At 42.4% G+C, this 17,770-nt stretch overlaps 1 protein-coding gene across 7 annotated transcripts in view; it reads right to left on the bottom strand.

Moving 5' to 3' along the window:
• The window catches only part of CASK (calcium/calmodulin dependent serine protein kinase), a 185,643-nt gene extending 168,707 nt beyond the window's left edge, over positions 1 to 16,936 (bottom strand). For 5 of the 7 annotated variants that reach the window (XM_054291346.1, XM_054291349.1, XM_054291350.1 and 2 more), the window contains exon 1: positions 16,769 to 16,935. In XM_054291346.1, coding sequence (XP_054147321.1) covers positions 16,769 to 16,827 — 59 coding nt within the window. In that variant the 5' untranslated portion in view covers positions 16,828 to 16,935. Of the gene's footprint in view, positions 1 to 16,768 lie in introns of all 7 variants that reach the window. The other 2 variants (XM_054291351.1, XM_054291347.1) reach the window with 2 other exon arrangements.
• Between the last annotated feature and the right edge of the window lie 834 nt (positions 16,937 to 17,770).

Raw genomic sequence — 17,770 nt, 5'->3', positions numbered from 1 at the left:
GAAGACAAGTCAAGGGAGGGGGGAAGTCCCAGAAATGGAATTAAAACAAATTCTCACAAACATAACATCCAGCTACCTCTATAACAATAACAATAATACTAATAACAACAATAATGACAACAATAACAACAACAGTAGAAGGCAAAATAAAAGAGGCTCGCAGATGCTACAGCAAATGCATCTACCTGCCTCAAATTTGGGTGCAGACAAGGCTCAGTCTTTCTCAATGAGAAAGTGGCAAAAGACAACTGAAATACACACTGGGACTGTGGTGAAAGACTTCTACAGACACGGCAGGAGATGATAAATCTGCCACAGCCTTCGGCGCAGATGCAGCTTCAGGACAGCAACAACAAGCAGAAAAAAGTTTCAAGGCTGTTCCAGATGAACCTTCCCAGCTGGAGTAAGGCTGAATGCTGAAAGGAAGGATTTATGGCCAAGCAGTTTGTATAAAACTCTGGTTTTTTCCCCCAATATGCTGAAAATTAAGCTATGCATGTGCTTTAAAAACAAGCAAATGAACAAACCCCTTTTTGCCCCCACAGACATTATCAGCTTATTATAAAACTCTCTTGGGTAAGCTTAGGCCATATTTCAGAATTGAATGTACTAATTAAAATAAGGATTTGCAGAAGCTCAGCAAGGTTTTCTTTCATCAGTTTGTTAAAGCATTTATTTCAATTCTATCCTACCTTGCAAAAAACTGAGTCTGATTTACTCCTACCTGAAGACCCAGTGACAGAGCCAGGAAGGATGATGGTCACAGTTATCTGCTTTTCCTCTCCACATTCAAGTGAGAAGCAGCTGAGTAGGTCAAGAGCTGCCACCTCAACTACCCCTACTAATGGAGATCCCACTTCTGATTCTCAATGCAAACAGATACTACAGACTGAATAATCAAAGCCCCCTTCCTCAATTTTAAATTGAAGTTCAACTGGAAAGTCTAAAGCAATACTGCACACACCTCTTGAGAGTCAGATCTTGCTTCTTCCCTTCCCTCTGGGTGCAGACTTGGAATGCAAAATAAATACAAACTCCTGTATACCTTGGATCTGCTCTCTCCAAATACCAAGAGGGTGATTCCCACCCCCCAATTTATTATGGAAATCTTACTCAACACCAACTGCCATAGCCAAAACCAGAAAGAAAACAATCCATGAAAAGAGTGCTATAAGGAATCTAGAAATCATTTTAGATAGTTCACAGATGTCACAGTTCAATTGTATGTCCAGGGTAGCAGCACTGGGGTTGAGCCTTACTTATAAAATTGATTATTTCCAACTGTTTGTTCACTTCATCTCTTAAGGAGAAAGGACTCCCTTCATATGACTCCCTTGACAGTCTTGTCCTTTCTGCAGGTATCTGCCTAAACAGAGCTTTAAAACAACTGCTTTATTCTCAAGGGTTTAGTCCAAATGTGACTGCAAATACAGGCTGGGAAATGCTGTACCAAACTAAAAGCACTTTAAAAAGATAAGTATATTCAAAACTGCTAATGACCTCCTGATCCTCCACCACACATTTTTTTTTCTTTGGATCATTCAAGAAAGGTGCTGGTCTGGTTCTCAACAAATGAATTTCTACACGTGACACTCAAGGAATAGATAATTGTGTTATCTATGTGATACCCCTCTGTGACAAACTGGATTCCAAGTACCACCAAGGCAGCATCACTGAAAGGCCCCTTCTCCCACTGATGTTTTCCAGCACATGACAACCACATGTAATCAATCCACTGAGAAGCAGAAAATATTTGTCTGGAAGATTAAAAAAAAAATAAATTATAATCTGTGCTTTCCTTCCAAAGACACAGACTTGTAATCTTCTTTCTGATAAACTGGTTTCCTGGTTTAACTGTTTTCATGGTTTCCATTGCTCCCCAATTCCTATCCAGGTGAAGATTAAAGTTTTAAGAGTAATTGCACTGTAGCTGGAAAACTGGCCAAAGTCCCTGAAGAGAATGACTGAGTGGGAAACCTAGGAAGGGGTGAGGGGAGAAAGTCACTTTTTAATCCTGATTTTTTTCATCAGTCTAGTTTAGCCAGCCAAAAGAGCAAGAGCATGAACAAAAATGAGAAAAAGGGGTGGGGAGGACCCATCTCAAAGAACACTGCTTGATAAGATTTTTTTTTTATTTTTTAAGAACTTCATTGTACACATTTTACTACATAAAAAGCTTTGAAAATGAACACTTGCACAGAAACTCCTTCCTGGACAAGACAAAGATAAACTTGAGCTGTGATATTAATTGTGAGTATCTTGTACTACTTGCTGTCAACTTCCTCACAAGGAGATAATTCCCATTTTACAGAATTGCCTATAGAAAGCTGTAGGATTTTCATACACTGCATAAACGTTACCAACTCTTTACATAAACTAACATGGACTACAATTTAAATAAACTGTTTTTATAAGAACTATCTGACTATAGTTAGAATCTACTACTAGACACTTTTTCTCAAGAACTTAAACCAAGAAACCATTTTAGCTGGTAAAAGAGCATATGCTAATCAATTTTAATTAGCAACTCACCTTCAACATAAAACTGAGCAGGCTGAACACAACCCTTTTTTCAGTCCACTCTGAATACTACTAAACATTCATAAACACACTGATAATTTTGGACACTGGATCACTCCAAACCACACTATCATATTTACCTTGTTGATTACTAGCTCACTAATACTGAACAATAGCCCTTCCCAACCTACCTGTTAAAAAGGAATAACATAAAACATGCTCTACTGAGAAACAGGACTAGGGAGGACTGAAAACATCTGGAACTACTTGGGGAACAAAACAACCACCACAAAAATAGAGGATACTTCCACATCAGATCCACAGTGTCCTCTTTCTCACTCCTGGCATGCAGTAATTATGCCAGGATCAACAATATGCTCCTGATTCTGGCTGTAACAACTCAGCTCCCATCCATTAAGGCAGACAAAAATACAGGAGTTCTGCAAGTTTTGCAGGGTCTTGACTGGAAACAAGTGAAATTACTTAATTAGCACTCAGTCAAATGTGATTTTGGACTTGGTACACCTCTGGGCATTTGAGCTGCTTGAAGGAATGCTGATTAAAGACTTTTGCACATCATTAAAGAACAGAATATTTTCTGAAGCTTTATAAACAACACATTTCCAAAGAGCATTTAAGCTGATAGGATAGAACGTAATAGTTGTGTTTGTTAGAAGTGAAGGAGAATGAGCAAAAAAAATGAAGCATTTTACCAGCCCATTTACATGTGGATAAATTTAAAAAAAACCCAACCCAACATACAGTGTTGGTATCAGCTCTGACAAACTAACAGGGCAGGATCACACACCTTTTCCAATGAGTTTACTGCTGCAACATTTTCCACAAAGCATGAACTCCTGCACAAGACAAGACTTTGGAGATACAACTTTCTCCTTTCTCTTGGAGATTTGTATTTCTGAAGTCCTTTAACTTGAGCAGTAGGTATGTAAGTTTTCCTGAGATTTCAAGAGTTATCCTGTAAGACATTATGTTGCCTAAAGAAAGCAACAAGGAAAAAAAAAAGCAGCATTTTTTAATGCAAAATCACAGTGATTAGAGAAAGTAGAAAATGTGAAAAATACAAAAAGCAGTTTCTTCTAATTAGAGTATACAGGAAAGAGTGGAGCAGGTTCCGCTCTTAAAACTTTATTATAGGTTTATACTTTTTAGGTGTAAAACACTTGGTTTATAAGTGTTGTTGCTAAAAAACCCTTATTTTCCCAGAAACTGACTGGGTAGAGAAGAATGGTTGCTAAGACAAGTAGGCCAAGATCTTATTTCCCCCTGGTGAGAAGAGATCAGATAAACTTCCTCCTTCCACACATGCTCACAGGAACACAATTCCACTGCAGAGAACCACCTCTCTTCCTTGAATTCTAGGCAGAAGCACTGAAGCCACACAATTTTACTTTTTCCATGCTGCAGAGGCAAAGTCAACCTGTGAAAAGAAAACACTTTCCTCTACAGCTATTACAGGGGAAAAAACCCAATTCAACCACCAAAAAAAAAAATCACCAAAAAAACCCCAAACCCAACCAAACAAACAAACAAAACAAAACAAAAAGATTAAATACCTGAACTGTCATCAGGACTTTTGAGACAGTAACAGAACAGGTTACCTGGTACCACTCTCTCTACAGAAAACAAACACAGGTCTCAACATCTCAACACTACAGTCTCAGCTGGCTGGAGATTCAAAGATAAAACTGTAAAATGATGACACTTTTTCAAAGGTTCTTGTAACTCTGACAAACCTTTTGTTAGCTCAGGTTTCAGACACTGGAACTGCAGTTTGCTTTTGCAGCAAGCCAGTTTCCATGGGAGCAAAATTCTGACTGACAGTCATCCTAGAGTCTGCTGGGAGCCCAGTGAGAATGAAGAAAACTGAAGGAGATCTCAATCTAAACCAGAATACACCATGTGAAACTTTGTATATAAGTTGTTAGGAAAAGTTGTCACTGATAGGCAAAGAAATATGAGGCAAAGCAAGGAAAAAAATCCAGAAAGAAGCTTTGGCAGAGCTACAGAGGGGTGTCACATTACAAAGGAAATGCTAAAAAAATGAAAACTGGCAAAGAAACATTTAAAAACCATTCAGGTGTATTGACACTCAAACTGGAAGTAAAATGCTGGTACTGAAGAGACCAGCAAAACCCAAAACTGTTCTACATTCAATAACCAACCAACAGAATTTACTGTCTTTATCACAGTAAATACAGTAACAGGAGACTTACAAAATTTAACAGAAAACATGAGAGCAAAAAATGCAGAAAATTGGCTTATTAACTAAAGCTGTATCTGAAGGTGAAACAAAGAAGAATACAAGATATTAAGAATACAAGATATTTCTCCTTAGAAAAACTCCCTAATGTATTCTCAGGGGAAAAAACCACAGGGGACAGCTATTTTCCTCACTGATACAAGCTTTACAAAACAAATTCTTCTAACAGCAGCCATGAAATGCAGCCAAAATCTGTCTTTTTAAGAATACAGATGAAAATGCAGGACTAAACAGAAGCTCAAGATAAATTTCATGAAGAAACTAGAGATGGCAGCAAAGTCTCAAGCTAGCATCTGAGTGTAAGAGGAAAAGTTAAATGAAAAGGAAAGTTTGGAGTAATTCTTACAGCTTTGACCAAATGGTAAACATTTCAAACTGCTTTTTCTTTTATCCTTTTTCAAACAGTGACAAAAAAAAAGGAAACCTATCAGTAAGAACAGCTACAAACCACTGCAAAGCTCTATTTTTAAATGCAAAAACATCACAGATCAATTTTTAGCACATATGAGAAGTAGAATTTTAAAGCAGCTTTCAGCAAAATACACATGTTTAAATGCTAACATGCATCAATATTCTCACAAATCACTGATTTCTGAATGTTCCACCCATATATATGAAACCACATTTCAGGAAGGTATTATTCTTACACTCTTCCTTGTCTTTGCAGCTTTAACAAATACTGGGAAGCTGGATACAGATGGGTTTTGAGAAGAGAATTTCCCAAGTTAGTCTTCTGGAACACTTTAAATTTTTACAAAATACAATAGCAATATGACAAACTAAGTCCCATTGTGAAATACAACAAACATTCAGGGAAAGAATCACAGAAGTTTCACAGAGTGACCTCACCTTTCTGCTTAACTGCATCCCTGAGAATAATTTCAGATTATACTTCTGAGTTTGCTGTTTAACACAACACCTAAAGGATCCTGGATATTGAAAAGCACCATCCCAAGAGAAATTGTAGCTCATGGAGAATACCCAAACCAACATTCTGCTGTGGATTTTGCCTCTGCTACCTGGGACATGTTCTCAGAACTTGCCAGCCCATGCCACTGCATCATCAGTGCTTGGAGCAATGCTCCCAAAATCAGGACACTCAAATTAAAATCCTTCCCTGGCACACAGTGCCTGTGAAAGCACTCACCAGGCTAGAAAATATGGGAATCAAAACTCCCAGCTGATGTTTTATGGAATTATTTAAATATCACCAGACCCACTAAGAATGGAAACGAACCATCCATGATGATCACCTTAACAAAGCAAAAATCCCCTTCCCAACCCCTGTTCTGTGCAAATTTTAAGTATTTCAAACACACAACACTAAACAACTCTACAGTCAGCAATCTATTTGAAAACACCGCTTATCAACACAGCAAACAGACAACTTGAACTTTTGAAAACTTCAAACCAAGAATCCAAGTAAGAAGATTCATCTGCAAGAGCTGAGGAAGCATCCTCAAAGTGTATCTCAATGGCAGCTAGGAAGTTTTGAATTCTTTACAATTACAAGTGCCTGCAGCTGATAAAAAAATTGACACACTTGAGATCTAAGATTAGGGAAAGAACTTCTGATATTTTAAGCACCCTGTTTACTTTATGCTTTTAAAGATAATTGAACCTTAAGGGCTGAACATCCGAGAAACTCAGCCAACAGATAACGGCTTTCTCCAGAAAGGAAAAAGTAAGAAAAATAATCTTAATCCAATAGCTCTAACAGAGCAATACAGTTCTGTCTGACCTTCAGTTTTGGAAGCTCCTTTTGTTCCTTTCTTGTCTGTAGTGCTGAAGGTCTGAAATTAAGATGTTTGCAGAAACACACTAAGAAAAAAGGTTACTCGTAGTTTAGGGGCTGTAGAAAGGTAAACAGTTTTCTGTAAATGGAAGTTGATACTTTTCAATCTAAACTTGATCCAGATGCACTAACACAGAACTTTTCCTAAAAAGACCAGAAACAAAAACCCAAACAAAAAACCCTAAAAACCAAATTGACAGAAAGACAGATACTTTAATTGAAACAAGTTCTTGATCAATACAATACATTTTACATTTAAGTTTAGAGCAAAACAAAATCTGAAAATAGGTGGCTCAGGAAAACTTTGGGTTTCAATTTCTTCAACATTCCTAAATACGTTATCAGAGCTTTTGCACACAATCACACCAGAACCAGAAGTAACAGATTTGGTTTCTATAAAGATTAGAATTACTCACAAACATCAAAGCACTCTTGCTGTTCACAGTACACTCAACTGTGAACTTTTTACATTCTGAAGGACCCAACAAGGCACATGCACATTTGAAGAACATTTAACCATGTCAGAAGCTAATATATCTCAAAGTATTAATTCAAACATTCAACAAATAAAAATCCTAGAGTCAGTTGCCTTCCTAATTTTAACTGGCTGTGTCACCAATTAAAATCCTAAATGAAGTGAGGTTCTGATGTAAAGTTATTGCTTGGTTTTAATTACAGGAAATAGGAATATGTGTATAGGAAGAAGGAAAAAACAAATTAAGACCATAAAAACAACTCTTTGCGCGCGCGCGCACATGTGTGTGTGTGTGTGTGTGTGTGTGTGTGTTAATAAGTGTTAATTTGGAATGTTTCCTTTCCCCTCAAAAAAAGTAAACTGTTTCCCTTTTTTCTTGCCCTTTCCTTACCATTGTCTGGATTATTGCAGAAAAGGTTTTGGAAGCTAACTTCCTGATTATACAAAAAAGCCAAACATACTTTAAAAAAAAAACCTAACAAAGCATTTTATGATATGGTCATAGTAATTGACTGTTGCCAAAGGTGAGAAGAGGGAGAGGTGCCTGCACACTTTATCTCTCTCCATCCCTGAGTCTTCCACCTTGAGCAAGCCCTGACTGCACTGTAGGTCTGGTGAAGCCAGTGAAAACAGCAGAAAAACCACAATTTCTGTGGTGCACCTGGCTCCTACAGACAGGTGAATGTGGAAGTTGGCACAGGGGAAGGGTGGATCACTCAAGGCACATAAAGAGAGCAAGATCTCCAAGAGCAACACCTCCTTCTTCCAGCAGCAGCAACCTGAATTCAGCTCCTGTCACCAAGATGCCCTCACACGCTGCTCACACAGGGCACAAGGAGGAGAAAGGGTACCACTGCCATGTTCACACAAACAACCGCCAGCACAGCTACAGCTTGTCACAGCTCTCCTTCCTGAACTATGATACACTTGCTGAGGCTGCAGGATCACAGAGGTGCAGGATTTCACCTCAATTCCCACCCTGGTTCCTGCTCTGCATGCAGCCAGACCAGTGCTGAGCAGACAGGTCTCTTCTAAACACATCCAAACACAACCTATCTGCTGCTGCTGCATTCAAGTTCAATCCTGGCAAAAAAAAGCTCCACAAAGCTCTTTTCTAGGAAAAATTACTATGATGATAGTTCAGATCACTGTTGATGTAGAAAAGATCATATCACTTAATACATAATTCCCTAAATTCTTTGTCATCCTCACAGGCCACCTCACTCCCACCTCCTCTATCATCTCCTAACCAGAAGGAGGGGGGTGGAGGAGTGGTTTCAAGAAGGGAGATAAGATTACCTCACTTGCTTCCTCACTATCCCTTCCATTTACAGGTGTATTGATCCTCTAATTGAGTGTAAATGAGTGCCTTCCCACAGTTCAGAACTGCTCCCCTCTGTTCAGTATCAGCAGCAACATCTGGAGCCAAAATACAAAGGAGAAAGTGGGCAGCTGACAACTCCATTTGGATGATCAGGATTTCCCTGGAGCAGTGTGGAAGTAGAGCAGTTACACAGCCAAAGGTTCCAGTTGTAAACCCTCTCCCCAAAATGAAAGTGGGAGAAAAAAGGAGGCAGAGGAACATGCCTAAGTTCTGAGATGGTCAGGACAAGCTGAACTTTCTTTTAGAAGTTCTTTAGATTTTTCTGATGTTTTTTGTTTGTTTGTCTGTTTTTTCCTTTTGATGGTGTTACGTCTACTTCACAGACCCAAATAACAAGACATCTAGAAAAAGATTTCATGAAGTTCTGAATATCTTACAGACTGTACCTGAGAAGCCTCAACCTCTCTACAGTTAAGACTTCCTTCCTTACTCCTAGTGATCTTTGGATCAAAAATTCAACTTGCAAAAAGCCAACTGCCTTCCAGACTCTGGTAGCTGCATTTACATGAAGTCACAAGTTACCCTAGAATAACATGTTCCTAGGAAAGGCACACTTTGAAATTCTAAGGGTTTCTTAATCTCAGCTGCAGCAGAACTGACACTTTGATAAGATAAAACTAGTTTTGCAACTTGCCTTAAAGTGCTTCCAAACAACTGAACAGAACACATTTTGAACCACTGTAAATGCCTGTACACCCCAGCATTTACTTCTAAAAAATTTGTTCAGAGGAAAGTTTTGTACAACTTAGTTCACATATCCTAGGAAATTTACTCACTATTAAATGCTAGGAATAACTGCTTATGCCCACATAATCCAGAAAAGAAAATGGAGATGTTAGTTAAAAATGAAATCAGAGTGGCTGCAAGCAGTGACCTCCCATTGGGTAGTCAAAGAAACAGGTGAAGGAGCCAAGTAAAAATCTATTCAACCAAATGCTACTTAGAATCCCTGGTGGAAGGCAAATATTCAGAACTTCTTAAACAGACAATGAACTTTGTGAGTTTGTAAGAACTATGCATCAACTATTAATGTTTTCAGGTGCTGAAAACATGTTCTAACTACTGACTCTTGAAAAAGTTAAATCAAAACAGAAATTGGCAAAATATTGATAACACAAGAATTCTGACAAATCCTAAGCCTGGAAGGAAAGCACAGCCCCACTGCAACAAAGACAGAGCATATGGACTAACTTGCTGGCTACCCCTTCTTATCCTATTCTAGAAAAAAGTGATGAAAGTAAAAGAGCAAGGCACTTGTTAACCAAGGTACATTCAATTCTGTCCTGTGAGAATATATTAGGCAATAGTCCTCAGTCCTTTTAGTCCTAAATTTATCCTGTAAAAGGTTTTTAGTAATATCTCCAGAAAGACTTTCCTTCTCATACAAACTGAAGTGAAAAAATAAACCCTTATTACAATGTAAAGGTCTTTTATGGTCAAGCTCCAAAAATTATTTGAACCTTATTTCACAGTTCTCACCTCCAAAAAAAGATACTGGTAAAAGGGATCTTAAACACCCAGCAACACAAAGGTAACTGAAATGCCACAGTTCTGCTGTGCACTGCTGTTTGCAACAAGGGCAGCATTCCTTGCACCAACAGACACCTCCCAAGGAACCCTGCAACCCACCCTGACTGCAGCACAAGTTTATGAAGAGAAGGCACTAACCTGGCACACAAAGCACAGTTCAGTTTACAGCCACGCTGAACTCAAGGCACTCTCTCCCCATGCTTTAGATGCCTTACCAAGGTTTCCTCTTACACACTTATCTGATGCAGGCAAAGAAAAATAAAAGCTCCTTGGGGTTCTTTTGGTGGGAATAGCTGACACACTATCTCAAGAAGTAAGTTTAATTTTTTTAACAGGTAGGGATGATAGTTCTGGCCATGCTGATAGTCATGCTGCATATTAAAAAAAAAGCACTCCCTTCATTCATGAGAGTTATTTTTATCAACTCCACAATTCGGCATGAAATACCTACTTATAACAACCACTCGTTTCTGCAGTCATCCTTCTTTAGATGACACATTTAATATGACTACAAGTTTCTGAGAAATGATCTTTGGAAACATCATACTGAGGTTAATAATGCTTGATTACCTTTCATAGTAGTGACATCTGCATAAAAGATTATAAAAAAGCACAGTGTATCACACAGAGGGCTAAGTAGGTGAGTGGCTGTTGACATAAAGTGTGTCTCTCTTCTTTCCCTAATATTTCTTTATCCTAGAGCATTTTATCTTAAGTACTATATTTGAATTGAAATTCAGAAGATTGAATCAAGAATCACTTGGGTCCTGAAGCCTGGCCCCCATTTTTCTGAAGCTTCATACTATTTCAATAAAATGATCTAACTTATCAAATCTTCAAGTCAAGGTCACTTTTTTCATCCCACAACTTCTCACAGACATCTGATCCAGAATCTCAGTAGCAAATTGGTCTAAAATATTCAAATTTTCAGGCTGAAATTACACAGGACAAGTCTGCTCAGATTTGCTCATTTTTGAGGCTTCCTTCTCTTGGGTGTTTAAACACAAAACACATTTACAAAGCCCCTGCACAATCTTTCTCAGCTTGTATTTTCCCACATCAAGTCCCTCCAAACTTCCCTCTCAAGCAATCCTCAACTTCCTAATCACTACAGCTGCACATCATAAGAATTACAGAATAATTTATGTTGGGAAAAAACCCCTAAGATCATCAATTCCAACCTCTGACCGATCCCCACCCTGTCAACTCAACCAAGGATGGCACTGAGTGCCACATCCAGTCAGCTCATGAGCAGCTCCAGGGATGGTGACTCCTCCACCCCCTGGGCACTCATTCTAATGCTTAGCAACCCTTTCCACGAAGGAATTCCTCCTCAAGAAGGAGCTACACAGGAGTGCTGCTGGTTATCAATATCAGAAAAAGCTGCACAAATAGAGAGTAGTGGTTGAAATGTACTCTGCAACCAGGTTTGTTCATTTTATTCTGTGTTCAGCTGCTTCTCTTAAGTAGGCAGAGCCTCTTAAGTAGAAATGGGTCACTGCTACAGCTAAAATCCTTGGCAGAAAAACCTACCTAAGGTTATACTCTAGCAATTATACACTGCAAATAATCAACCACTACTTTCCTGAAGAAATGCACTTTATGACCTCATGCTTAAATCAAATATTTATTATAATCTGTTACTCTTATGTACTGTAACAGTGACAACAGCCAAGAATGTTTTATTAAGAGAGTTTCAAACAGCACTAAAAAACTCAAAAGCTGAACTAGACAAATCAGTTGCCATATCCCAAAGAAACTCCCCTCCCCCCCTTTGCAAACAGTGAGTACATACTACAGTTGTTTCACATTTCCATTTGATTTGTCATTAATTACACCCATCAGTTATTTGCACTGGTTTTACAGGAAATGCAAAATCTCAACAGTGTACTAGACTAGAAGTATGTTTGAGAGGCAACAGCATTCTAATTCCTGTGAGTGAAAATGGAGGCAATAATGAAAAACAATACCACTGAAACCATCAAAATGCCCCTACATAGTTTTGTTACCACAGTAATTACAATTATTAAAAGTTTTCAGTATTTCTTGGACAAGGAATCCAGGAGCTCTGTCATCCTCTTCTTTGAACACTCCCAGACTGAGGCACAAATCTAAGGCACCTCCAACTCCAGGTAAGAGCTTAGGCTGGAATTGCAACCACCATCCCTTGTCTGACTTCAGTGGGCTAGAAGCCTTCAAATTTTAATGAAAAAAAAACCCAAACAAACAACTAAATCCTGTCCCATGACTTTGCATCCTCAGCTCACATCTGTGGTGTTCCAGCTGTGTTATCAGTCTGGAAGAAGGGAGCAATGCCTGCTGGCTCTTGCCCTTTAACTACTCTTTACTAGATGAAAGAGCCCAAGCAGAGAGATTCGTCCCATCACAGAGCAAAGAGGGATGACAACAAACTAAAATCCTCACACGTGCAGTGCAGGAGAGGATTAGCCTCAACCAAGATTGCAGAGAATGTCCTGGAAGCTCTGACAGCATTAGCACCAAACATCATGGTATCCTTGGGTACTGGAGATGCCAACAACTGCACTACTACACACACAGTGATGGCACATACAGCCCACACACAGAAAAAATACAAAAATGTAGTTTAAGTGACTGTTAATGTCACAGAATGGATCAGGCTGGAAGGGACCACCGTGTGTCACCTGGTCCCACCTCCCTGCTCAAGCAGGGTCATCCCACAGCACGTGGCACAGGATGTGTCCAGATGGTTCTGGAATATCTCCAGTGAGGGAGACTCCATGCCTTCTCTGGACAACCAGTTCCAGTGCTTGGTCACTGCACAGTGAAGGAATTCTTCTTCATGTTCAGGTGGAACTTCCTGGCCATCAGTTCCTGTCCCATTGTTGGACCCCACGGAGCAGAGCCTGGTCCATGCCCTCAGCCTCCCTGCAGACACTGACAGGGATCAGGGCCCCTCTCTGCCCTCTCTTCTCGGGGCTGGACAGGCCCAGCTCCCTCAGCCTGTGCTCAGTGAGATGCTCCAGTCTCTCCATCATCTTCATCACCCTCCATTGGACCCAGTCCAGCTCCATGTCTGCCCTGTCCTGAGGAGCCCAGAACTGGACACAGCACTCCAGGTGATCCTCACAGGGCTGAGCAGAGGGGCAGGATCCCCTCCCTCCAGCTGCCAGCTGTGCTCTTCCTAATGCACCCCAGGATTAATGACTTCAATTGTGACCAAAGCCCTTTCAAACACAAATAAACAACTATCATCTTTATCCCATTGTATTTACAACTTAAACATTTGGAGAAATTTTAAGTAAGTCCTACTGTTAGAAAGGTCAGACAATCTTTATGGTTCTCCTTTAATGCTAACATAAACTGATATGGATCTTAAGAGGTACAGAAACATAAAACCAGATAATTTAAAATAAAGTCCTTGCAGAACAAGGCTCTATCATAAAAACCTTGCCTCACTCTTCTAGATTCAACACCTACTGACAACAGGCATTCTCTCTCTGGCATGAAGAAAACTCCTGCTATGTGTACATGGAGCTTCTCTGATAGAACAGTCTGCACCTTGGATGAGTAGCCAAGAAGTTTCAATTTTACACCTACTACGTTTTATAAACTACTCAAAGCTTTTTGAATGAAAATTCTAATAAAAAATAAACAAGTACACTTAGCACTACTCTCTGTGAGCTGTCAATCAAACACATGGTCTGATCCACATAGGAACAGCCTTAAAGATTTTACACTGTGAACTTCCCAACCAATACACAGGGAGAATCTCTTCAAAGTCACCAGGAAACAAGTTAGAAAAAAAATGATAGACTTGTATTTTTCATCACTATCACTTATCCTGAGATGCTAACACATTTTTGAAGGCTAAAAAAGAAATCCTCAATTTATTTCTTTCTGAAGAATGTTTGTGTCAGCCAAGTTGAAGAGATGGTAACCTCAAACATAACATGTCTGGTTAAGTAAAAATACATGACTAATGTTAGTGTCATAAATGCCACTTTAAAAAGTTCAATAAGAAATTTGGATTGTTATTCCAATTTGTATTTTCATATAGCTTTCAGGAATGGAAAGGTATACTGGCAATATATGCAAAATAAGATTTCCCCTAACATTTTTTTCTAATGAAAACATGAATTAGGATTTCTCTCTATCCCTCCTGGCCTTTCTTTCCACCCACATCCCTTAAAAATGAAAAATGCATGCTTGCAGAACTTAAACACCCTAAATGTCACATAATAAACAGTTTATCATTGTCATTCCCATCAATTCATTCATATACTACTACCCTGTAATTGTTCCTCACCAAAAGCTATTATTGCTGCATTTACTCAAAGTCAGCCTTATCAGTTTATTGTATTTAGAAGTGTTTAAAGCTTATCCTAAAGATCAGAATATGCCTCAACAAATTGGACTGTCTACTGTCAGCCAAGAAAGTATCTCCTGATTTCTCTGGTAAATTGCATGAGAACTTTGACTAAACACTCAGACATTTTACAGGCTAAGACCTCTTTCCTACACCCTTTATGAAAATACCTTTTACTACCTTAAGTGACAGTGGAAATTGCCTATTTAGGAAAGATAAATTACACATTTTAGTATTTCATGTGTCCAAAATGCAAATGAGAGCCAGATGTGCCAGCTGCAAGAACCAAATCACTGTATCAATCAATAACAAATCCCAGGGACATGCAGACATTTAGTGTATATTTCACTGAGAAAGATGTTTGGTCAGATGCATATGTAGCAATTCAAAGCAGATCTACAGCAGCTTTCCTGAAGTTTCTTATGGACAGGCAAGGTGGTAGCCAGAATCTGTAAGCTAAATAAAGATGCTGCACCTCTGGTCCCTTGGAATTTACTGCGTAGCAATGCAAAGAAACAGGAATACCACTCATAAATCATACATGAAAGCTGTGTATTTATATTTTAAATGTCTGGGTTTTTTTAGAGGATGGACTTGACATCTGTGCGGAAAAACCTGAGTAATCATAAGCAGCTATCAGCCCTTCACACCACCACTGCTGCTATTTTCAGTGAGACACCCTGTTTTTGCTACAGTGTTTTTGGCATCACCCTGCTGCTGTGATTCAATATTTATCTGTTACATCTAGTTACATCACAACACTCTCCACACTACCTAAATCTCGTGTGGAACTTGTGCAGCTAACACCTAATCCACCGGTTTTGAGCTCTCCCTTCGAAATTCTCCAGCGTCAGAAGAAAAACTCGGTGGAGATGTGCAAACATCTGGCCCCGAGTGAATCGATCATCCATCCTCTGAAAGGGTGTGCGGTCATGCATGAGCACTGCACCTTCCTGCTAATGGCAACCGGGCAGGAATGAATCCCAGTGTGAACTGCAGTGCTTAGCATAAAACCACTTGTGAAAGGAGTGTGCCAAAAACTGCATTCAAAACACCTTTAATAACAACAGTTCTGCTCCTACAGAAGCTCCACAACAGCATCAAGTTAAAGCAATCATATACCATTTATGATGGCAAACAAGGCCCTTGGAGCTTAATATTTTTAAAAGTTGTGTTAGGAGCAAGGTGGTGGTGTCTTGTGAAACGACACAACTGAGTGCTGAAACTTCTGCTGACAACAAAGCCACCTGCTATGTCCAAGACCAGCATTTCAGTATAATCCTGAGAAAAGATTAATTCTGGAATATTTTTAGTCCTGGCTTTGAGAGCAGACAGCACTCTAGATACACTGAAAAGCATCAGGGTGGAGAGCGGGCAAGAGAATACATGCAGGAAACATTCTTTGTTTATAACCAAAACACGCTCAATTATTCTCATAAAATCCATTGTCATGAAGAAGAAAACTCCAGGCACACTGAACAGTGTCACTACTAAGGCTTGCAGAGCAATCTCAGCTTTGGAATCAGACACACAGAAAATCAGGCAGTCTCAGTATCACTGTATCTTCCCTGTCCTTTTTGCAACACAGACACAACTACAGAAAATACACGAAAGACGATGAAGAAATAAAGAACGGATTTCAAAACTGAGCAGTCACGGAAATATGGGGGCAGGGGAGAATGGAGTTCATGTTTAATTCTTTATCACCATCTGATTTGGGGGAGTCTCTGCACATTCTTGGTGACTCGGATTGTCATTTTCATCCAACAGCGGTAACCCGAAACAGCAGCTGGGGAACGCCAGCCGCTGCCACAATTCCCAGGTTTCATACAAGCCTCGAGCACCGGTTTAACAGCAGTTGCATAATAAGACTCAAAAGGCCAAGCACTCCTCCTGCCTTATACATCTCCATTTCCACACGAGCCACAGTGATGGATCTGGACGAGAACCGAGCACTACCCGAGCGCCACTACCAAGCCGGTTATTATGCAGCAAAGAAGAGGAAAACCCAACACCTGGCGCACAAATATGCAGACACACAGCGAATAGGTGGATCTACGGAGAGAGCTATCTTCTCTCTCCCTTCCCCAAGAGGCAATCCTTGATGGGTGTGCCAGGAATGGGATATCGGGGGGGAGGAGAAGAAAAGGGGTGGGAAGTGGTTGCCGCTTGCTGCAGCCAGGCTGAGCGATGGCGAGGTGGTTAATCATGGTGGCTGAGGAAACATGGGGTCACTTCTCCCCCTTCCGCCTCCCGTGTGACGAGAACGGTGGGCACCGGCCACGGGGGGGACCCGCGCCCCGCACGGACCCGCCGGCGGCGACTCAGGTGGATCCCGGGCGGAGCATCCCGGTGCCCGGTGCGGGCGGGTGGCGCGGGGCAGCGCTCCCCCCGCCCAGCCCAGCCCAGCCCTGCCCGCTCCCCGCCGCACTCACTTGCCGATCACCTCGCAGAGCTCGTACACGTCCTCGAACAGCACGTCGTCGTCGGCCATGGTCCGGGCGGGGGGGCTCAGCCCGAGAGGCGGCGGCCCCGGGGACGCCCGGCTCCCCCGCCGCTCAGCGCCCACCGCCACCACGGTAAATCCCGGCCGCTCCCAGCGCCGCCCGCCCGCCCGGGGCTCCCGCGGCCGCGCCGGGACTCCCCGCTCCTGCCGCTCCTCCTCCGCCTCCTGCCGCGGCCGCCGCCGCTCCCCGCGCGTGTCGCACCCCCCGCGCCCCCGCCTCCCGCCCCCCTCCCGCCCCCTCCCTCCCGCGCTCAGCCGCGGCTCCCGGCGGGCGGCTCCGGCTCAGCGGGGCGGCGCGGGAGCCATGGAGGGGATCGGGGCGGGCGGCAGCGCCGGGTCACTCCCTCGCCGGGCGGGAGCGGGGCGCGCGTTCCCGGGCGGGCGGGCGGGAGCGCCGGGAGGGAGGATAATAGTGGGAGGGGGGAAGGGCGGGGGGAGCCCAGGCGCGGGCGCTGATTCCGCTCCCGGGCTCGAAGAGGAGGCGGCGGCGGAGAGGCGGCGGTCGCGACAGGCGGTCGCGATAGGCGCTCGCGGTACCGAAGGGCGGGCAGGCGGACGCGCGCGCGTGCTCCCGGTGCCGCCGTCACGCAAACCCGTCACGGGGGCGGGCGCCGCCGGGGGCGCGCGCGCACGCGCGCGGGGGGCCACGCCCCCAACCGCCCGCTCGAGGGGTCCGGGGAGGCGCGAGGCGAGAGTGGGGTGGGGGCTCGCGCAGGCGCGGGGCGCGGTGACGTCATGGCGCGGGGAGAGGGTGTGTGACGTCATGGCGCGGGGGAGGGGGTCGGGGCACGGGTGCTGCTCGCGCTTATCGCTCCGGCCGCCCTTATCGCCATTATCGCCCCCATCGCCCCGCGGCAGGCACGGGGGTCCCGCCGCCTCCCTGCGTCCGCACCAAGCGGGCTGTGGCAATAAAGAACCTCAGCGCGAGCCC

The sequence above is a fragment of the Melozone crissalis genome, unplaced genomic scaffold, assembly GCF_028551555.1.
Source record: "Melozone crissalis strain CALT ecotype California unplaced genomic scaffold, PUWL_Pcris_2 ptg000090l_1, whole genome shotgun sequence".
In the NCBI taxonomy this organism is placed as follows: Eukaryota; Metazoa; Chordata; class Aves; order Passeriformes; family Passerellidae; genus Melozone; species Melozone crissalis.
Note: the sequence above shows the minus strand (reverse complement) of the source record. Positions and strands in the feature narration are given on the sequence as shown.